The 24,472-nt window shown below is 40.3% G+C and overlaps 1 protein-coding gene across 5 annotated transcripts in view; it reads left to right on the top strand.

Annotated features, from left to right (window-relative positions):
* ATP2B3 (ATPase plasma membrane Ca2+ transporting 3) overlaps positions 1-24,472 on the top strand; it is a 123,942-nt gene that overhangs the window by 38,595 nt on the left and 60,875 nt on the right. For 3 of the 5 annotated variants that reach the window (XM_063432715.1, XM_063432720.1, XM_063432718.1), the window contains exons 3-6: positions 11,101-11,358; positions 14,687-14,812; positions 15,647-15,772; positions 22,337-22,378. In XM_063432715.1, coding sequence (XP_063288785.1) covers positions 11,101-11,358; positions 14,687-14,812; positions 15,647-15,772; positions 22,337-22,378 — 552 coding nt within the window. The remainder of the gene's footprint in view (positions 1-11,100; positions 11,359-14,686; positions 14,813-15,646; positions 15,773-22,336; positions 22,379-24,472) is intronic. The other 2 variants (XM_063432717.1, XM_063432719.1) reach the window with 1 other exon arrangement.

Genomic DNA, 24,472 nt, shown 5'->3' with positions numbered 1-24,472 from the left:
GGCCCTCGTGTTTCACGGAAACCTGAAGTGGAGGTGGAACGTGAGGTTGGCGTGGAGGAGCATTGTATTTTATCACCGTCTGTAAAATCCATGCATCTGTGGAGATTTCTTCCCAGTTCTGCAAGAAAAGGGACAATCTTCCTGCAGTGAAAGCATATAGTTGGCACAATACAATGGAACCAACCTGTGGTAAATCGTCCATGGCCTCTGCCTCTGGAGACTTTGTGCCTGGTCCTGCCTCTATAGAAGGATGTATTCCTGGGCACAGAGGATGGGTAGAAGGATGGTGATTGTGGGTTGGATCTGGAGCCAGTAGACCAGAAGTGGCTGGTGGTCCCAGCCTGCTGCCGACCAGCCCGTTCAGGGCCGGCGCTACCTGTTAGGCAGACTAGGCAGCCTCCTAGGGCGCCCCTTGGGATGGGGCGCCGCCAGGAGCGCCAGCTCCCCCCTCATGCTGCAGCCGCCCGAGCGCTCTGCAGAGACCCTCTGGCGGCTGCAGCTTTGCCCGGGCTGGTGCGTCCATGAGGGCGCACCGCCCGGGTGCAGCATGAGGAGAGGGGCTGACAGGAGGGAAGCGCTCAGCGCTCCCTCCTGTCACTCCCTCACTGTAGCGTGGCCGAGCCCTGTATGGTCCCTGTACTAAGTGTGCACTTCCTTTTAGTCCGGCTGGGTACAGGAAACAAAAGCTCCCTGTACCCACGGACCATACAGAGCTCGGCCACGCTACAACAGAGGTAGGGGAGTGTGGCGAAACCAACTTCGCCACTGTGAACTGGAGAGGCCTGGTTGCTAGCCTCCTGCCCGCTGACTATGGCCCCTGGACATATTGCACTTTAAAAACTACATTTGGACATGTTTTATTTTATATTGGGCTGCTGCTGGCCCTTTAAGAACTGTCTGGGGCCATATTGAGACTTTTGGTAACAATACCCTTTAAGACTATGGCCCCTGGAAGGTATTACCTGTTAAAGACTCTTTTAGCAGATTGGATTTTATAAGACTGTCCCTTTAAATAATTTGGAACAGTGCTGCAGCTTTAAATGGGCACTTCGGATGCAGCCGAAGTGCCGAAGTAGTCGAAGTGGCCGCCATTCGACAAACGAACACGTGGCGGCGGCCATCTTTGTTCATTCGAACGAGGTCAGCGGTATGTGTAGCCAAATTCATGGAACTGAAATCGGCTACACATTTTACCGAACACCGCTGACCCTTACCTTCTCCTACACTTCGTTTTTCAGCTCCAGAGACTCCGTTCGAAATGGGACTTAGTCGTTTTTTCGCATGAAATTGACCGGCCGCACAGCCCAAATCTATGGAACTGTTTTGGGCAGGAAATTGTGCTTGCGGTCGGTCATAAAGGGACCTCCAGCTAACTTTTGATCCACTGGAGGGATATGGCTGATTTTTGGAAGTGTTTATATTTAAAGTGTGCTGATTCCAAACATGTATTGTTATGATAGATGTATGGTTTTAAAGTTATAGCACATGTATAAAAACTGTATTTTCCCTGGCTGTAATAATTATGTTAACTGGTTATCTGAGGGGAGGAAACCTGGGGGTTGTAACCATTATGCTATTGGTTGTTTTGTCCCTCCCTGTGGGCGGTCCTGTATTCTCAACACTTGTAATAAAAGCCAGGCTGGATGAGCCAGTCCAGAATTCCTGCTTAACCCTCAAAGCGATGTGTCGTCTCGTTCTTTGGGGGAATTGAATTGTATGCTGACTGCCAGGAGTGTAAGCCGATGTCTGCTTTTCTTGTTCAGCTGTTCCAGTGTTCGTGTGTCTCCAGTCGGGAGAGTGGTGTTTGCAGTAGCTGCCTGTGCATCTGGAAAGGGGGTTATCGCCTAAACTGGGTTTTATCCTCTTGTAAGTGAAACGGTCCGTTACAGGGAGGGGGAGAAATAAATTGACAGGGGGGAAAGAAATTGACAGGGGGGGGGGGAGAAAGAAATTGACAGGGAGGGGGGGAGAAAGAAATTGACAGGGAGGGGGGGAGAAAGAAATTGACAGGGAGGGGGGGAGAAAGAAATTGACAGGGAGGGGGGAGAAAGAAATTGACAGGGAGGGGGGGAGAAAGAAATTGACAGGGAGGGGGGGGGAGAAAGAAATTGACAGGGAGGGGGGGGAGAAAGAAATTGACAGGGAGGGGGGGGGAGAAAGAAATTGACAGGGAGGGGGGGGGGGAGAAAGAAATTGACAGGGAGGGGGGGGAGAAAGAAATTGACAGGGAGGGGGGGGAGAAAGAAATTGACAGGGAGGGGGGGGAGAAAGAAATTGACAGGGAGGGGGGGGGAGAAAGAAATTGACAGGGAGGGGGGGGGAGAGAAAGAAATTGACAGGGAGGGGGGGGGAGAAAGAAATTGACAGGGAGGGGGGGGAGAAAGAAATTGACAGGGAGGGGGGGGGGGAAAGAAATTGACAGGGGGGGGGAGAAAGAAATTGACAGGGAGGGGGGGGAGAAAGAAATTGACAGGGAGGGGGGGGAGAAAGAAATTGACAGGGAGGGGGGGGAGAAAGAAATTGACAGGGAGGGGGGGGAGAAGGAAATTGACAGGGAGGGGGGGGGAGAAGGAAATTGACAGGGAGGGGGGGAGAAGGAAATTGACAGGGAGGGGGGGGAGAAGGAAATTGACAGGGAGGGGGGGGGGAGAAGAAAATTGAGAGGGAGGGGGGGAGAAGGAAATTGAGAGGGAGGGGGGAGGAGAAAGAAATTGAGAGGGAGGGGGGAGGAGAAAGAAATTAACAGCGAGGGGAATTGACGGGGGAGGGAGGGGGAATGAGAGTGACAACGGGGGGAGAAGAGAGTGACAAGGGAGGGGGGAGAGATTGACATTCATCACACACACACACATACTCACACACAATGCACCCCTTACACACAAAGACAATGCACCCCTTGCACACAGAAAAACACACAATGCATTACACACACAATGCATTACACACACAGACACACACACACAAGCAATGCAACCCTTACACACAATGCATCCCTTACACACACAGAAACACACAATGCATTCCTTACACACACTCAATGCACTCCTTACACACACTCAATGCACCCCTTTCAGACGCACACACTGCACCCCGTACATACACAGAAACACACCTTGCAGCCCTTACACATACAAACACAGATTCCCACAATGCAATCCTTACACACATATCAGGACATCCCTTACACACTCCACCCCCTGTGAACAAACTCATTGATGGAACATGAAGGTGGACCCTGGGACCCAGACCTTGAGCTGCGTAAAGGGCCCCAAAAATATGGAGCTGCTTCCCGTTCTCCCAGAACATTGATTTTTGTGACCACAGTTACAAACAGCTTCCAGAGATCCTGTTCTACACTAGACCAGTGGAGCCAGACTGCAGCTAGAGCCCATCATCATCCTCATCTGGTTGTAAGTAGGCAATCTAGTATATTATTTGTGGCACTAATCTCTAATTTACCTCACATTAAAGAAACATTATAGTCCCTAGAACCACTGCAGCTTAATGTAGTGGTTCTGGTGTCTATAGCCTGTCCCTGCAGGCCTTTTAATGTAAACACGGCGGCACTGCAGCACTGGCATTAGTTAACATGGCGGATCATATGGGTGCGGCATTGGGATGTCACATGGGCGGGGGGGCGGCAAACGTAACTTTTGCCTAAGGCGGCAAAAATCCTTGCACCGGCCCTGAGCCCGTCCAAAAACACCTCTCCCTTGAAGTGAGCAGAACACTTGCCGCATCGATGACTGTGCCTTGTTAAGGGTAGTGAACAACGACACATGCTTTTTCAACTCGGCAATAAATGAATCTCCAATCAGGAGGGCGTTGGCTGTTGGGCCCAGTTCTTAGGAGGCAATGTTCATCAGCTTGGTGTCAATGTGCAGGAGGGCAACCCTGCATCTTTCGGTGCATAGGGCAGCGTTTGTATTTCCCAACACACATATGCACCTTTGGGCCTATTCTTGGATCACGCTCGGGTCGAGCTGTGTGCCTTGGGGAAGGCAAGGTTTGCGAAGTACAGGATCTTGCCCAGTGGACCTAGCAGTTCTAGCAACTTATCTTGCGTTGCCTTGAGCCCTTTTTCGATGCCCTTGCGACGGTCTTGTCCCGTCCAGGACGTGAAGACCACCACCGTTTTGTAGAACACTGGTGTGACTGCAATTCTATCTGGGATCGAGGGTCTGGGGCATTCTACCCGCATGTGAGTTAGGGAAATTAGGTAACTATTTCTATGTATGTATCTTTCAGTTTTGATTACAAGTATAAATTATATTTATTTTCATGAGATTTACTAATAAACTAACTCATTAAGGGAGTTGTACTGGTGACTGGTCACTTGGATAACGTATGAGCCATGACTGATCACAATTATAAATCCAATAGGTTTACTGTAAAATGAAACCACAAAATACTTGATTTTTTTTTTTTTTTAACTGTTATTAGTATTCAGCAAGCATACATAAAATTATGTAAAAGATTCTTCTTATCCTATACTGTAGGCAATAAATTACCCAACAAACTAAAATCCGCCATCCTACATTGCCTGGAAGTTGGCAGTCTCATAGGTGGTAATGCCTAATTCACTACTTCAGCCAAACTAATGGAAGATAGACGCCTTTTATATTAATTATTCAGAGAAACGTAAAGAGGAATCCACGTCCTCCGTGGATTGAGAAGGAGGCATTTGCAAGATAATCGAACAAGCAGATTCTTAGTCAATCAGTCTAGCATGTTGAATCATCTACCTTGAGGCATTGATTAGACATACTCCAACACTGGTTATTCTGACAACATATGCCCATAATATATGAATAATCGATGATATTGCTGTATTAAGCAATCTTTAAGATTCTATTTAGCAACTTGCCAGACTCTTAAGAGTTTACGCCAATGTAAGTTGAGCTTTCGTTAATTAAATTTATTTTTTTTTAAGTACCAACATATTTTCAAAAGTTACATGACGTGCACATATTTTCTTTTTGTGCTCGATGAAGTCTGCATTTTACAATGGACAGGGGGTGGACATTATTTTATTGTTATTTGTAGAACTTCCGGTCACTGACCATGAATTGAATTTGAACTGTTTTATGTATGTCTTGAAACATGAGACTGATTTCAGATTGAGCCCCCAGGGAATTGTAAGCATTTTAGGCCAAAGTTTTTAGATAGCAAAAAATATTCAACTCTTCCCAGGTTGGGTATTTTGGTCTATACAATGTAATGCTATTGTCAGATCTCCCCAATTCCTGGTTTATTGAATAAGTAAATTAATTAGTATATCCTGTTACTGACTCTTTAAAGATTTCCTTGAGTCATGTATATTCAAGCAGGGATTTTACATATTAGTAAAATTGAATTACTAGGCCTAAGTGTCCTTCATTTAGTGTATGGAGTTACCCTCAGACTGTGCAACACTGAGGTCTACTTGCTCACCCTCAAACTGGTACTTGGTAAATATCAGGACAATTAAAAATGGTAAACTATAAAAGTAACTCTACTAGATTTACTATCCTATTTGGTCCTTGATCTAGTAGATCAATAATTACTCGCACAGGGATTTTATTTATTTCTAAGGGATACCCTAAGCACCAAAACACCAATTTAACAACGTAGTTTTGGTGTTAAGACTATAATCCTGTAGTGTCACTGCTATGTTCAGGAGTTAAATCGGGAGTTTCTGTAGCCCTATCACATCTCCCCTAGCTGCCACTCACACAGCCCCTATAAAAAAAAATGGGTTAATTTCCAATCAGATCTTACAGCACAGTGTGTTTGCCTTTTAAGTATTTTTATCCTGTTCTGTTAATTGTACTTTAATCACCACAGGAGACTGCAGCAGTCTATGAGAAGAGCAGTAGATGAGAAATTCTAAATAGCTCTGCACTGTGCAATAAAGGATGTTTAAAAATTAGATCTCTCTTTAAAGGAAGTAGGTTTGAGTCACATGCAAGGGTGGTGTGGCTAGGGCTGCATAAACAATATGATTTGAAGTGGCACTGTAAAGCCCGCCCCCCCCCCCCCCCCCCCCACCCCCTTCCCCTCCCTTTCCCCAAAAATGAGAATTTCATAAAGATAGAATCTTTATTAAATACTCATATTGACTGTGTTATTTCATGGAAATTCCAACCCAGTCAAGAGATCTACTGAGACAAAGTAGGGACTACTGTGTCTCTGTACATCTGTACATTTCCTACGCCTGACACGTCTAGATACTGGAGCTACCACCTTCTAGAAGTGTCAATCCCCCCAGCCGATACCAGTGACAGCTGCAGGGAATTGGCTTTATCTATGAAGTATCCTGCAATCTTGTTGCACTGAAGCGACAGGAGCTGAAGAGGACCTTGTGGAAGAAGATGATGATGCCCACGAGGGACCAGTCAGGTACCTAAATCTCAACTTTCCTACCCCCAGCCACCGGACCGGAGATATGTCAAATTTTACAAAGTCCCCAGATGGTGACAGTGCTGCATTAACTCAAATGGTAGAAATTTGAGCAGTGGGACTACAAGGGCATGTCCTATGCCCTAAAATCTCTTCATTAAGCTAATGTTTTGTTGCTTACAGCGTCCCTTTAGGTATATGCAGAAGCAATCAGTGGGAAAATATTACAGATGTATGTACCTCTGTGGGGTTTATTCACAATACGCAGAATTGTAGTTTATTAAAGGGACACTATAGTCACCAGAACAACTACAGCTTATTGTATATGTTCTGGTGAGTAGAATCCTTCCCTTCAGGCTTTTTGCAGTAAACATGTTTTTTTTTTTTCAGAGAAAATCCAGTGTTTACATTACAGCCTAGGGATAACTCCACTGATAACTCCTCAGATGGTTACTAGAGGTGCTTCCGGGGGTAGTGCTGCACAGTGTGACTGACATTCAGTGTCTCCATCCTCTGCATGGAGACATTGAACTCTCCTCATAGATATACATTGATTCAATTAATCTCTATGAAGATATGCTGATTGACCAGGGATGTGCTTAACCTGTGCTGGCTCTGCCTCTGGTTTGCCTCCTTCACAGTCTCAGACAATCCTATGTGAAAGCATTGTGATTGGCTCACAGAACCACTTCTGATTTTGTCAGCCAAGTAGGCAGACTTGAACACAAGTAAGATTTTACTATATTTAGGGAGAAAATGGGTGAGGGAGAAGGGGGGCTACATGGTGGTTTTAACACTTTAGGGTCACAAGTACATGTTTGTGTTCCTGATTCTATAGTGTTCCTTTAAAATAAAAATGAGAAAATTGAGGCTAAAATAGCCAATCTCTGACAAAAGCTGTGAATTCCATATTATTATTATTATTATTATTATTATTATTAAAATTTATATAGCGCCAACAGATTCTGAAGCGCTTTACAATATTATAAGAGGGGGGATTTAACTATAAATAGGACAATTACAAGAAAACTTACATGAACGATAGGTTAAAGAGGAACCTGCTCAAACGAGCTTACAGTCTATAGGAGGTGGGGTGTAAAACACAATAGGACAGGGATATAAATTATGAAGGCCATTCAATAAATTCTAAATATACTTAATATGTCATTCAGACCATTTCTTGATCTTTCTAGCAGGCCCTTCTCCTTTAACTCCTAATCGTACTTTAAAATTATGGTTACAAGTCATCAACAGTACTTTTTAGCAGTACAAATTATAAATCACCTGGTTATTTCCCTATCGCCTGCCTGACAGCCACTGACACGTCACAAGGATAAATGTACATGGAAATCAATGCCCACTGCCCTGACTCATAAACTGATGTCACACTGTATTGACTGCTATAGACATTTGTGTAATGAGTACTGAAATAGCATCACAGCGACCCCGGCAGCTAATTAAATTCTCAATCACAGGGAGCAATCCTGCCTTCACCTTCTTGCATAACATAAGAGAAAATCTTCCCTGTGGCCATTCTAAGTTGATAATACTATTTCCCAATATGATAAGTATTTGAATATATACGCCTAAGAATAAAACACAAGTTTGTCTGTAGAAGAGCTTGTTTTTTGCAGTGGCTCAGGAGAAATCAATACACTGGCTGTGGATTTTATGACCCTCAGCCGTCCAATGCACACACCCCCAACTTTTCAAATGAAAAAAGAGGGATACTAACTTTAGGGATGTGAGTGGGGGTATGTCCAGTCCAGGGGCGGCCGTTTTGAGAATTTTTTGTTGACTTACTAATAACAATGTTTGCTACTAAAATGTAATTTAGAACAAAAACAATGTATCTTATTTACACAGACTGATTTCTAAACACATTTATTGTAGTTTAAAACAAATTACTGGGAGTTTTATTGCTGTGGAGCTCTGTTACTGGGAGTATTATTGCTGTGGAGCTCTGTTATACACTCAGACACACCAACAACATGGAGCTCCCAAAAAAGAGGAACATCAGGATAGAAAAGATTGAAAGAGGTATCTTGGCCCAAAATAGGGACACTTGGGAGGTATGTCAGGAGGGGCACAGTGAGTGAAGAGAGGTAGGGAGAAATGGCAAAGAAGAAATAATGTTGCTATTAGCACTTTCTTGATAGGCAAATACATTTATATCATGGCAGTCCTGGTATATCATAGCCTAGAAAGGGGAAAACGAGGAGAGAAGACTGAGAATAGCAGATAGCTAATAAGAAGGTTCTGTATGTCTGCGGTGCATGCATTGTGGGTAACACATTTGTCAGTGAGGGATGCATTGTGGGTAACGCATCTGTCAGTGAAGCTTCACGCCCCCTCTCCCCCCCTCCATACCACCCTACTTCCATCCTGCATATTGGGGGTTATGTGGTTGTGTGATATGTTTTAGGAGCTTATCTTACTGTTGTGCCATTTCTAACACTGCCACTATGGTAACATTAGCGTTTGGCAGAGGTTTTAATTAGAGGAGCTTAGGACAAGGCTAGGTGGCGCGGGGAGGTTATGGTACTCTTATGGTGGAGGTTAGGCTAAGGTTAGATTTAAGCAAGGATATGGCTATCTTTAGGTTTTAACACACTTACGCGTCATGGCTTTCAAGGTTTAGAGTTAGGGGATGCCAGCATTCAGGGCAGTGGAGTGATTGGAGTGATAGGAGTTACACTATGAAGCATCTAGAAGGCAAACCATGACTTGTTTACTGATGACTGACCCTTTGAAATGTGGATGGCTGGCTAGTTTGTGGTGGATGCTGGTTACCCTTAGCTGCTCCATGATTCTTGGGATGGGGAAGGAAAGCGTAATGAATGGCACATTCACTGAATAATGGCATTTATTAACACCTTAGTTCCAACTAACAAACTTTAGAACATTCCACATTCTAGCAAGATGTGAACCTGAAAAATAACCGCTACTGTGATTTATGGCGATTCTATCGCTGTAACCTTAAAGGGGGCTACATATGGCATGTTACATGAATGTTTAAAATGCCTTTACTGTGCATTTAGACAAATCTCGACACCCTACTTATCCAGCTTAGAGCGTTAGGTGCTGGTAAATGCACAGCCAATCTCACCCCATTAGTAAAATAAAATAGCCATCATCAGGGCATTTTTCAACCACAGCGACCCCCTGAGAAGGGCACAGGGCCAGAGAGCGTATGTTTTGTCATCACTAATGATGTACATAAACTCATTTATTGTACGTGTTTGTATGCAAATCTAAAAGAGAAATATCCAGCTCTTTGACTGACAGGGCTTGGATGCAACTCTACCAGCTCCACGTTTAAGGCCTCTTTTGTCAATCTAACAAGTGTGTTTGGGCAAATCTGGGCAATGGGTAAAGCTTAAGCAAAGTTTACCCACAATCCATCGGTCAACTCTGTCAACAGAATTCCACAGAAGGGCAAATTGAGGAGAACAAAATAGGGGCCCTCATGTAGTAATATCTAGCACAAAGGGAAAAAAATATTTAAAAAAAAAAGGCAAGTGGCAATAGAGGGAGAGTAAGCATTTAGATTCAAAGGACAAAGGGAAAGAAAACTGAAAGAAAAACAAGCCATGACAGAGACGCTTTACAAAAATGAATGTAAGCCTAGCAGGCTAGTCTATTTACAGCCATTCTATCTTTTGCTTTTTGTCAGCTTATCTCTTCAAGCCGGCAAACAGTAGCTATATGAATTTATTATAATTTTAATGGCCAATTTGATGGCTGGGAAACAGCACACTATGCTTCTTGCTTCTTGACATCAACATTCGGCTGGAATTGCGTGGAAAAAAAACCAAATTTCGCAAACCTTTTTACTGCTGGCAACACCATTGAACACCATTGAAATAAAACTGGGCCTAAAGCATGATTTTATTGTTAATCTCGCGATGTTGAGGTCCATATCACTAAGTTCACAAAAAATAAATACATCGGCGCCCTTGTGAGCTTATAACTTTCATCACAGGTTTTACTTTGGAGAAACAAGTGCGTTGATGATAATATGTGACAGGGGTAATTAATCCGATATGGCTTCGGCTTAATATTATTAGGTAAGCTTTGCAAATGATTTAACAGTTTTGGATACATTTTTAAAAAGATTTAATATTGTAAAAAATATAATTTTTTTTTATTTATTAGTATACTTTTTTTATATATAATAGTTTTTTAAAATTTTATTTTGTTGACGCAATCATTTTAAACCTTTATCCAAAAATATAGAATGATAAAAAAAAAAAAAAGCTTAGACAATAATATTAAATCGGGGCCTATATTCTATGACAGCATTGCAGTGTATGTATGTAAGGTAAACTGTCATGCCGTACTTTGCCCTTTGCTCCCCCACTGCGTCTTCCTTAGTGAGGTCAGTGTTACACTTATGTAACACCCACCTCTGGTCCATCCGTGCTCCTCTTTAGCTCTACTTTGATTTGCCTTGTTTGGGGACATCAAACAGAGCTGGTTTAGTTGCTAACATTCCGTTGTCTGAACACACTAGCTGCATCGGCTAGGGAGCTGCCATAGCAGCAACAGCGCATGTGCTGTCTCTCAATACCTTGTCTTTGAGTGTATTTTTAAATTAAAAAAATCCCATTAATATAATTCTCATGTGAAAAAATAAAAATAAAAAAACAGTCTATACTAACTGATATACTGATATAAAATATTTTTTATGTGTTCTTTTCTACTCCATGTTTTTAGATTGTGGAAATGTGGAAACTGGTGGTCACGATGAAGGGGAGTCGGAGGCCGGGTGGATCGAAGGGGCGGCCATATTACTATCTGTCATTTGTGTGGTGTGGGTAACAGCCTTTAATGATTGGAGTAAAGAGAAACAGTTTCGGGGGCTACAGAGTCGCATTGAACAAGAGCAGAGATTCTCTGTCATACGAAACGGACAAGTCATACAGATTCCCGTGGCTGAGCTCGTTGCGGGAGACATCGCCCAAATAAAATATGGTGAGAAAAATCATTTTCATTGAAGTGAAATTGTAATGTTAATCAGTAAAGTATTACAGCTGTGTATATGTTGTGCTATTTTTTTGTTTTTTGTTTTAATTTTAGGTACTGAGCACTTTACTACCGAGTAGTTTAAAACAACATGTATTTGAAATGTTTATCAACGATCATAGAGCAATATAGTATTCATATGTACAGGTTGCTGTTCATGGATACTTGAAAAATAAAATTATGGAATTTTCCTTTATGTGATTTTTTTTTTTTTTTTAGTTCAAATGGCTTTTATTTGTGTCATTGAAAATGTACAACAGTGCGATAGGATAGCAAAATAGGAGTCACGCAGGTCTCGCAAAATCGGAAACAGCCATATGATTATAAAGAAATGAAAACCTAAACAATATTAACAATTAGAAGGTAGTACAGTATCAGTGTCGGTAACTTCGTTATGTTACATGTATTAAATATGCAAACATCTGCAACTTATGGTCGTACATTAAGGGGTGAGTGTGTCACCTCTGGGACTGGGTGAGCCAGGTAGTGACTGTGTAGTACACGGTCAAGATTCGCCTGTCATCATAATGGTTGCATATAGCCTAGGAGTATCTTCTAGGCGGATAGGGGCCATTATAACGTCTGTGGTATAGCTAACCTGAAGGTTTAATTCATAGAGGGGACTCGTCGTCCCATATAATATTGATAAATAGTGGGTTTCCATTGGGTCTTATTGCCTTTGGCCATGCACACCTCGCGCGGGTCCTGTTTTGTCGTGCGGACGGTATAATATGTTGGTTTAGTCTATAATAGTGGGCAGTAGCGAGTTAGCGGAGCATCCGTATAGCACCTGAGGCCCAAGCCTGCCATACCCTCCCATTTGACTGTTGTTGAAACTAGTGTGCACGGTCAGTGAGGTCAGACTCTTGCGTGGGGGCAGGGAAAGAGAGCAAGTGGTGTAGAAAGGAGAACACAAAAACAGGAGGGAATGGGGAAGAGAGAGGGAAGATAAGAAAGGAGAGGGGGAAAAAAAAGAGGGGGGGATCTCGAGGAGCACCCTCGTCCTGCCCATGGGAGATTCGGATACGTGGTGTTCCGTGCATGCGGTATCACCCGCCCTGGGGCGTGGGTGGAGGGGGGGGAGAGGGGCACCCCTCACGGGCCACGCCCCCACCTGGCCCCCGCCCCCGCCGTTCTCCAGGTGACCTATAAGGAGGTGACCTATAAGGAGGTGTTGGTAAATGAGGGATGTGGACTTGGCTAGGTTGGTCCATTGGTCACAGAGTGCCTCAAACCATGTCAGGTCCCTTTATAGGGCTTCTCTGTGCGATAGGGTTTGGTAGAAATGTTTAATTTGTGTGTAGTGGAAGATTTGCATTGCGGACGGTTGGCTGTTGTCTATCAGTTCCCGTAGTGGTATTATGCCTGTGTTATTCAGCATCTTATGGATGGGAAGGGATTCTCCCCCACCTTGGACATGTGATTATTTTTTAACTTAAATATTCTAGATAAAAAGGTTCAAAGATTATATGGTATCCATCATTTTCCAATATTTTTGAGTGGGTCAAAAATATTAGCATGGTGGCAGAAATACCATTTTGTCGTAACAATAACTAATCAATAAGAATGGTCAAAACACTAATTATGGAAAGAACCTGATGTTGTGATTTCTGGAAATGTCTAAAATGCCACTAGAGTGTAAAAATATACATTTGTGCAGGCTTAATAGCCAAATATAGTAAGTACAGCTGCATTAAGAATCTGTCTAGCACAGTACAGGACATCGCAAAGAATCCCTGAAGTGTTCCCTGTGCGTATTTATGTAATATTTTTACATAATTAAGTAATGTTATTGATTGCAATTTGAGGGACCTACCTGACAACCCAGGCCGAAAGTCCAGAGAATTAAATGTTGCTAGCACTGTATTTAACCCTTTAACTTTCCATGACACCCTAAAACCTGTAAATGGGGGGCACTGTTTTACTCTGGAGACTTCGCTGAATACAAATATTAGTGTTTCAAAACAGTAAAACATATATCAGTGATGATATTGTCAGTGAAAGTTACTGTTTTGAAACACTAATATTTGTTTTTAGCGAAGTCCCCCGAGTATAACAGTACTTTGTTTTTGTGTTTTTGAAAGTTACAGGGTCACATATAAGGCTTGATTTTCCGGTTTTTAACATTGAAATTTGCCTGATTGGTTATGTTGCCTTTGAGAGCGTATGGTAGCCCAGGAATGAGAATTAGCCCTATGATGGCATATCATTTGCAAAAGAAGACAACCCAAGGTATTGCAAAAGTTATCATTCATAATTGTTTTTTTGCATTTTTAACACACAAACAAATATAAATGCTAACTTTGGCCAGTGTTTGTGACTATGTGGCTACTTGAAAAGACTGGACATACCCCATATTGAATACCCTAGTAGTTGTCTACTTTAAAATAATATGTACATGTGAGGTGTGATTCAGAGATTTATGACAGAAAACAGTGTTACAATGTCACTACTGATAAATTTCTAAAATATATATTTTGAAATAGCAACGTCCTACTTCTACTTATATCCCTAACACTTGCAAAAAAAGCTAAGAACATGTTAACATTGTGTATTTCTAAACTCAGGACAAAATTTTGAAACTATTTAGCACGGGTGGTTTTTGGCTGTTGTAGATGTGTAACAGATTTTGGGGGTCAAAGTAAGAAAAAGCTTTAATCATATTTAAAAAAAATTTTATAGTAAATTATGTGATATGATGAAAATAATGGTATCTTTATAAAGACCATTTAATGGCGAGAAAAACTGTATATTATATGCGTGGATACAGGAAATGAGTAACAGGAAAATTACAGCTAAACACAAACACTGCAGAAATGTAATAACAGCACTGGTTCTTAACGGTAAGAAAATATAGAAAAACGGTCTGGTCACTGAAGGGTTAAATAATTGTAAAAGTTTTTCACAATGATAAAATTAAGGCCTATGGTAGGGTATTGTTCTCATTAAAAGTGGAAGGGACTATCTTAAAAAAACAGGATGGAATAATTACATAAAATGAGTGGTTCTATGTAGAAGGGGCTGGAGATGAATGAGGAATTGTGAGTTAAATGTATCACCACTTCAACATAACCCAGAGAAGAGAGGTTTAATATGGAGATCAGGCCATAGCTGAATAGTGGGGTCAAACAGACAAAGTTTAAAAATTCAAGGTAACAGCAGTTTAGTTGCTTGTTAAGGTTATATCTGTGTAGAACCTTCGCATATTTTAAGAAATAATGGCTAATAATTAAGAGAACATCCTAATCAATTTGTTTCTTTATTGTCTGATCCCCAGGCGACCTGCTGCCCGCAGATGGAGTTTTGATCCAGGGAAACGATCTAAAAATTGATGAAAGCTCGCTGACAGGAGAATCCGACCACGTGCGCAAGGCTGCAGATAAGGACCCGATGCTTCTCTCTGGTGATTACTCGTAGCCTTCATATGATACCGTAGAATAAACTCATTCACTTAAAGTAGGACACCCACTCATACATAAAAACTGGACCACTTGTTACTCCTACGGGCTGGTTTGAGATGTACTTGTGTAGTGGAAGAGAGCAGTGACAGCAAAGTATTCGAATTCACAGATTGATCTTTTCTGGATGAACATTTAAAATGATTTTTTTTTTAAATATTAAAATATTATAAAGAATGCTTATGTATAAAGCATATCAATATATATATATATATATATATATATATATATATAAAATATAATGAAAAAGGCTTGCACTCACGGTCTGTTATAGTAGTAAAATAATTATTCTTTATTCCAACATCTTTAAAACATAGTTGCTGTCATCAACGTTTCAGCCACTGCTTGTGGCTTTCATCAGGATCAATTCAGCACAAAAAATTGATGCTGAATTGATCCTGATGAAAGCCACAAGCAGTGGCTGAAACGTTGATGACAGCAACTATGTTTTAAAGATGTTGGAATAAAGAAGAATTATTTTACTACTAAACAGACAGTGAGTGCAAGCCTTTTTCATTATATTTTATAAGTCTTTTGGCTATGGCTGTAATGCACCCGGCATTCTTTGAATTTTGAAAGTGTGTGTGCTGAGTACCATTGGAAGCAATATATATATATATATATATATATATATATATATATATATATATATATATATATATAAAATTAAATAATAAAAAAAAATATTAAATAATCTAAGATATAGATTAAATTGACAGGACTTTGCGCCAGCATTATTGTTGACATCTATAATGCGTGGTTATATTTTTTGTTGTCAGGTACCCATGTCATGGAGGGATCTGGCAGAATGGTAGTGACAGCAGTTGGCATAAATTCACAAACCGGGATCATTTTCACCTTGCTTGGAGCTGGTGGAGAGGAGGAGGAAAAGAAGGACAAGAAAGGTAACCTGTGTGATATTCAGGGTGGCTCTCCTATAAACCTGTCATCTTATTGCCTATGCATTTTTTTTCTATAAACACTTAAATATTTATTTTTTTGTACGAGCATACACCCAACTCACACCCCCAGCTTTGCCTGCTCAACCAAAGCTGATGATTTTGGAGTCTGTTAAACTGTTAAACTTGTAGCTGAAAGTAGAGTTTAATGAACCTGAATTCACCTGAACGGACGTGTTCTCCCTGCTCTGTTGAGTCTATTTTCTTTTAACTGTAATAAGAATATTTGTTCCCACCTGTTATCCTACGAACCACTAGCAATTTAGGCCGAATAGCGCAGCTCTTTGGATACCTAACGTTTCAAGTGCCAATGGGTTATTGTAAAAGTGCACTTCTGCTTACGAAGCAATGTCCGCTTTTCTTTTCCTGCGGTAGCAATGAGAGAAGATTAATGTCACACTGGATTTAAAAATGACATCTCTGATAGCGGCTGATGCTGAATGTAGTCTGGGCATGTCAGTAGCCTAATGGCTGTCTGACATGCTGACAGTGTAAAGTGGGGTACATATGCAAAACAACACTAAGCATTTATGCAGAGCAGGCAGCACTCTAATCACTTTAGAGTATGGTAGTAGCTACGGTGTCCTCCCCCCCTCCCCAAAGTAAGTAGTGAGTAGGTTAGTAATGGTTTTACCTCATACCTAGCATCCTCTTCCGCTGCCTCTCTGATAGCAATCTGTATGAGCTAAGCTTGGTGGAAGACGGCTCAGCTCATTGGCTTAGAGCAATCAGCTGACACTCTCAGCCAAAGAGCTGGTCCCGCACGGCAGGGCTTAGCTCAGGAGAGCTAATGGAAACTCTCCTGAAGGAGAGGAGGTGGGTAGCAGCAGTAACCAGACCCCAAATTAGAAGTCAAAATGTTACTGAATTGCTCGACTACTCACATGAGGAGGTACCAGGGCACCTCTGCCACCATAACCACTACAGCACGTTACATGATTATACTCATATCACTGAGTGAGTGATTTGCTGCATAAACCCATGAAGACCCAAGTGGGTCTTACTGTGGGCTAGTTTGTCTTGGTTGGATTCATCATTGAAATGTTCTTGTCCACATGACCTTCTTAGTACTATACGTTCCATTGTTGCTCTGTAATATAAAACTGTTGACTAGTAAAATGAGTCAACCTAACCAAGTGGATGCAAGATGGTATGGCTTTTGAGTAGTAAATTGAGAATGATCTCCATCTGTATTCAGTAATTTTAAATCTCCATCTAAATTTGACAATACGTTTGGCATTTGGAACTTGTAGAGATGAAAAAAGTAAATTTAAGCCTGGTCTAATCACTTCCAACTTCCAACGATACCCTCTGCAGAGTTTATTCAAGTACTCCCAACTTCATACACTTATAGTACAAATACACGTAAGCATAGAATTGTTTCATGTCTCCCAATAATAGTCTTAGAAGAGATAATTAGTTATATCCAAAAGAAACAAGAAATACAATATAGAACTACAAGTAAAAAAAAAAACAACTCAATCTACATAAAAGAATAAAACTGATTGAATATCTTCTAAATTATCACACTGGGATTATGTGAGAAAGCACACATAGGAGATGGTTGCAATAAATTAGATCAAATAAAGCAGAGCAGACAGAGAATGTAGCAATTTAGTTGATAAGGCTGATACCGTAAGTGTACAAACACTTCGGCTCTGCTGAAAACCAATATTGCTTAATATTCTAGTACTGATCAATGGCATTGAATACACTTAGCCAAGTACTTTTATCCATCAATAATCTTCAAAATGAAATGCAAAGAAATACCTAGAACTACACATACATATGATACGAGGGGACAGTTGAATACAGCCGTTTATCTACAAATACAAAAAGATAACCACAGTGCTCTCTGTAAATATAACAAATGTATTAGAAAAAAAGGGTTAAAACCAATCACAAAGTGATTTCTTCATGATCGCATACTGGGGAACTCAGGCCCTAGGTGATGATGGTATATTTTCTTCCACTCTGTGTTGAAGTTGACATACACACATGGGACACCTCCGCTGTGATCCAATACAGCAGATACAGTCTTTCACCCAAATCCCGGCGTGCCTTTCACTCCCCCTGGTGTGCGTTCCTCCTCACAACCCGGAATTCAGTGAAAGTCTGAAAGCAATTGCCCTACGCGCATTTAGTTAACCAAGTTTCACTTCGTCAGAAGCTGCCTCCAGACTCATTAGTGAGATATAAATAAATTTGCGCTAATCGGCACATACTATAAATGATTATGAAATTCAGTTTAGATCATAAAGCTTCCTTGCATACGGAGGATACAGCAGTTGATGATTTTGCATACTTCTGTTATCAAATAAATGGATAAATTAAATAGATAAAAAAAAAAAAAAAAAAAGTCCATTTTGACATTATGTGTCTCTATAATGGCTGATTTTCATAAAACTTGACTTGTTGAATAAAAGAACTATAAAAATTATAAAAGCAGAAATAAAATGAGATCCTTAAACGGTTTAACCTCAAAGGCTGCCTCCAGCGGCGATCTCAGGGCCCCAGGCAGGATCCTCGCTGATTGGCCAAGTCAATCATTAGCTACCCATTCATAAAAACGGCACGTACGTTCGAGAACGTTTTAACCCATTAAAGTAAGAAAATGCCTGGGGACCTACAGGCACCATAACAACTTTATTTAGCTGAAGTTGTTATGGTGACCAAAGTGTTCCTTTAATTACACATTACGGCCTTCTCAACTGTTGAGGTTCCTCCTTTGTATGCCACTCACAGGAGGAACCTCACCAGTTGAGGGAATTGCTAAACAGGCATATTTTAATTTGAGCTACTAGCAAGTCTATAAGGGCACAAGGCTGTAAACCTTTGAGTTACAGATTACTTGCCAATTCAGATACATATTAAATCAAATTCTGAATAACAATAAAGTCATAATACTTTCTACTATTATCACTAAAGGCTGTTTAATTCTATTTTATATATCTGAAAACATTTGTGCACTTTAGATAGCTGGTACAATTCAAATATATGCAAATAATAAATTTTTAACTTGAAATTCATAATACTTACAGCATGTATGGCATTCTTCAAATGTATCAACGGCTCTGTCACTTTGCAGGTTCTACTTTTGAATTAATCTTTTTTTTTCTCCCATCATTTCTCCTTGTTTTTATTTTTAAGAATTCAGCTTAGTTTTAGGACTAATCTTTGGCATATTTTGGCAATGGGTGGAGCTTAAACAAAGTTCCATTTCAGTCACTAAGCTAATTACCCACAATCCATCAGACAAAAGGATCACACAGAAGGGCAAATTGCAGATTCATGGACACAGGGTACCCAGGACGCAGGGTACCCATAGGAAAGCATTGAAAAGCATATTCAATGCTTTCCATGGAGAGCTCTAATGCGCGTGCGCAGCATTAGGTCTCCCCGGCCGGTGGGCGGGATCAGTCGAAAACCACCGCCGAGGGACATCGACTGGGGTCTCAGGTAAGTGACTGAAGGGGTTTTCATCCCTTCAGCAACTGGGGATGGGAGGTGGGAGGGAGAGGGGACCTGCAGTGCCAGGAAAACTGATTGTTTTTCTGGCACTGGAGTGTCCCTTTAAGTTTGAAATTCACTTTGAAATTCTCACTTTAGAGAATAATCCTGAAAATGTGATACAAATCCGAAGGCAAAGCTGGTAAAGAACAGGTAGTGAGGACATATGAAAATACTATAAATGTATTATATAATTAAACGAATATGTGCTAAAACATTTTATACAAGTCTAATCCAATATAAAAAGGAATTCTCGCTCTTTTGTATGATATAAAATGTTCTTTATGCTGCAGGTCAACTATACAAAAGGTAATTTCTGTTCTTTGATGCTGGACAAAGTTCCTGGGGAGTGTTGCTAGGATTTTGCTTATGTAAAAACTAGCAGTACAGCTGAAAATGTTCCGTTTCCCAACGTGTAATTGTGTTTTTTAAAGCACACGTATTATATACATATTCTTAACTTAAGTTACTTTTCTAAATGAAATAGAATTGTGAGATGGAAAGTCCTAACGGACTACTGAGGTCGTACATAAACCCTAATGATCTATGAGAAGATTTACGACTATTATTTTTTCAGAGCTTCATGGGAGGTATAGTTCCTGGACATAGAGAACAATGTCTCTGCCTCTTTAAGAAGGGGTGAATACTTTTCAGAGTCCTGTAATGTTACCCAATCTATTATTTTTTATTGGCCCTCATTACTAGTTGGGACTGGTGAGGTTGAAAAACTAAGGGTCTTTGACTTTGCATGTGTGATATAACTCTGCCTTCAGACTTGTTGGGCTCTGTCCTTTTACCCTCATGCCAATCATTGACCCAATGAGAGACTGTTGAACACCATAAACATACAGATATATGTATTTGGTAAAGGAACACTTTAAAGAAGGCTTACTCCACCACTTGGGGCTGTTACCCAGCTCTAGAAGGAACGGCAATATGCAGGTATGTCTTTTAGAATGTTGAGAATCTGAAAGTCTTCAGCCAATGAGTGATGGGATTCTGTTAGAATAAGCACATCTGGGAGGTCCATATACAGATGCCTACATTTTAACAAGCTTAGATTAGGTGTTCTTAGTTCAGCAAAAGCTGTGTGCGAGGGTGGTTGTGCCACCCTGCTTGCCCTTGTGGACCAGTCTCCACTGCTTACTACAGCGCTACCTGACACATTATCATGCAACAATAGGCCTCCTATTATCCTTTATTTGTCTTATCCTCTGTGGGCATAGTTTTTTAGGTCAACATTTTTTGACAGGTGAGGTGAGGAACTTATCTTTGTATAGGTTTATTATAAAAGGTATACGTTTTGTAGCAATTCTGCCTGCACAGTGTATACACATTGTTTGATAATTAAAGTTACACCCTAAATGGCTCGCATTGTTTAATTGTCCATGTTTTCCTGAATGGTCATTATGTTCAAACCAGCCCATTCATGAATAATCTTTTTCTTCAACTCAAAACTGCTGCAAGTTGGTTTCACTCTCTTTACATTCTAATTGTTCTCCTAATTGAACCCCTATTTATCACCAGTTGCCTGGGCTGTTTCATATTAGTGTATAGTTTTGGCATTCAAGCTTGACGATGTTGAGATTACTTTTATACAAATAGTGGTTTTCCACTTAAAACGCTTGTACTTATCTCTTGAGTTGTTTGAGAGGGATGGTTTGCTAGAAATACCTATCACCGAAGAGCAGATTATTATTATTCAGAATCCGTGTTTCATGGCTAGCAAACGAGGAGACTAGAACAATGGTGACAACCAGAGTGTAAGCCATCATAATAAGCCAACAGGTAACAGTAACACTTTAAAAATCCTCAATTGAGAACAAGCTTAATTTTGCATCCCGTTATGTCTGATATAGTATGAAATACTGGATTTCGGTCTAGTTCTTTAAAATAAGAAGAAACAAACTGATAATGCATGTAAAACAACATGTTTCTTCCACGGGTGCCATATACCTCTGTAGCCTGTGGTGGAACATTCATCTGGGTGGTCTGATGCAGGTATGTTTGGTCTGGCCCAATGTTGTTCTTTTTAGACCTCAATTTTCATTTAAATAAAACCAAACACCCTAACTGTACCTTATCTTGCCTTACCTGTCACTACTGGCGGTGAAGAGCAGGAAGGGTGGAGGGTTTATCCCAAATGTGGAGTTGAGATCTCTGTCTCATGCAGTACCGATGTCACACATAGTGTACTAATGACAGAGTGCCGGATACGACATCATAACCTTACAGATTATTATCAACAAGCATCAGCCCCCCGCTTTTCAAGGCACACTCCCACAATGGGCATCACTCCTTTTCCTGCAAGGCGCTGGGTCTCACTGATCGGCTGACACCTCACACGTATTTTGTAGTGCAAGGTGCTCCTTCAGGGGCTAGAGGTCCTTCGTTGGGAGTTGCGAATATGTTCTCCAGACCTCCGTTTATGAACCTGTGCTGCCTGTCCTGACCATTTGCTAGTCTGACCCTACCTTTGCCTCATGCGTATTGCTAAGTCACTTTGGATTTTGTTAAACCTATCACTGCATACTGGGCTTTGTCTACTAAATCGTGCCAACAGGGCACAGGAGGACCACAGCAGACCATATAAAGGCAGATCCACACCAGCAAATGTATTGATCTCTACTATCTCACTGTTAAGCAAACAGGATAAGATATTAGTACTAAAGTGCAATTTATTTACCATACAGCCATAGGGGATTTAGGCCTTTTTAAAGTCTAAACAACCATAAGAAAAATATTTCAGAAAAGAAGTCACAAAAATTCTGCAGGTAAATTAAGAATTTTTATAGATTTCTTTTTTTGTCAATAGATTTTAACATTTAATGCCCACTAAACCACTACTAAACCTCCACACGTTCATGTTTAATGTTGCTTTAGGGGATGGATGTATATCTGGCTTCCCATTGTTTATATGTTTGTTTATATGTGTATGTTGTGCTCACTCTGTCTTGTCTGTTTTCATGTGTTGTGTTTGTCATTCCTTTTTCGTTGTAGGAAAGCAGCAGGATGGGGCATTGGAGAATAATCAGAACAAAGGTAATGTGAATAAAAATAAATGGGAAGTATCTTTGAGATTGGATTCTCCATATCTGTCCAAACAAACAAAGCTTCCAATGTAAGGGATGCTCGTCAGAAGGACAGCTGCAGAATTAAGAATATGTACAATGCCAGAAATAATTTAATCTTAAAGTGGAACTGTTACTTCTCAGTATTTTTGACATGATGTTCACTTATCCTGTATATTTAACAAATATGTGTTTATGAGGTGTGAAATTTTAAATTAAAGGTAGACATCAACAGCTCTTTACCCTTCATCTAGACACCTCCACCTTTGCTCCCTTTCAATCATTGTTATAGAAATCAGACCGAGAAGAGGAGAAATGAAATGTTTCCATGTCTTCTCCTAATTTGCATTGTGTGCTCTGGCTGTGCCTTGACTGAACTGAATTACGATGTCATTTGATTTTCATTCTAACTTCCAGATAAGTAAGTGTTCCTCTTTAAGGTTATCCACTGAAAAGAAAACGAGAAAATTGAAACATGGAAAAAAAATAATATCCAACTTCAACTATTCCATTCTCTACAATATCAGGCTTAGTAAATAACCCCAATCCACCAAACTCATAAATAAAGCATTAACTAAATGTTATTTTGTACATTGTACAGTATTCTATTCCAACAGCTCAATATTTTACTGCAAACCATTGAACCCTTCATGGGAAGGCAAAGTAGACTATTGGACTTAAAAAATTAGAAAAAATAACTGCAGGATTATATTTATTGATATACTTAAGTTACTTTTTGGCGTATTAATAACCAGTTGATGTTCGTTCTCTCCTCGTATTTCAGTGTATGTGTTTGTACCCATCTTATTTGCATTAATTGTATATATTGGTGTCTTGATATCCTTTGGCAACCTGTTTGCAGAGGTAACAGAAAGGATTTAGCTTGTCTATCTTCACCATACTTCCTTCCAGCCCCAAGGTTGAGTTTTAAGAACATTATTGCTCTGTACAAATATGTATCTTTCACAATTATTATAACATATCTGTGTTTTCACTGTATCTTCGAAAAACAGTAGCGATTGAATGTAAATGGACTTTATACTAAGAATGGCAAGACTATCTTTGGTTTTCATTTAAGATCTTTAATAAGGATTATTGTTTTGGAGATAATTCCATAATTCCTTTGTCATATGAATATGTTTAGATGACACGACAGTGCAGATGTAAGTTGGGCATATATACAAAAAGTTTGAGATTTAGTTTCCTGGCTGTGATTTGGGTGGATGCTATACTGTATCTGACACAGTCTAATTATCAGTAACTGTGCTCCAGAGCACTGATTTTCTCTGAGAGTTGGCCAAACTGTTAGGAGGATTAACTGTACCCAGGTGCGACCAAAATCTGTACAATAGCCACTGCGGATCCCTGTGAGGTCCAAAACATTCAGAATTTTCCAATGACGAACTAATGTATTTCTGGACTAACTGGAACGTTACCAAAGAGCTGAAAAGGAATTAGAGGAATGGTGAGGCCATAAGTGGAGCTCAAGTTCACCCTTTCTCTGAAAAGGCAGTGTTTACATTAAAAGGCCTACAGGGGCATACTATGCACACTAAAACAACTACATTAAACTGTATAGTGTCCCTTTAAGAAACACTGGTGTAGTGTATTGACATTGATTTTTCAGTCATCTGGCAGAATACAGGAGAGGAGACAACCTTATTTATAGTAAATAAACTTAATTACTGTCATTTTTCATAAACCACTGAGCCCTTCATTTTGGGGACAAAAAAAATGCAAAGTCTCAGAAAAATTGTTATAGAGTGATGTTGTGGCTTGCATTATTTAATCTGGCAATAGTGTACATTGAGCAGATCTCAATTAATCCAATAGTTTATGATTTATATATATATCTGGAAAACGTCCAGTATCAAAGTGTTATTAAATTAAGAAAGTGCCGAACCCAATTATTTAATCAAAGGACCACATGATCTCTCCACAAGTTCTTTTTTAAGAGCAAAACATATTTACCAATTCTCAGTCTAATTATATAGATATAAAATGTCATGAAAGTTTGAAGATTTGCTAAATATATATATATATATAGAGAGAGAGAGAGAGAGAG

This window comes from Pelobates fuscus, chromosome 9, assembly GCF_036172605.1.
Source record: "Pelobates fuscus isolate aPelFus1 chromosome 9, aPelFus1.pri, whole genome shotgun sequence".
NCBI lineage: Eukaryota > Metazoa > Chordata > Amphibia > Anura > Pelobatidae > Pelobates > Pelobates fuscus.
This window is presented reverse-complemented; position numbering and strand designations above follow the sequence as displayed.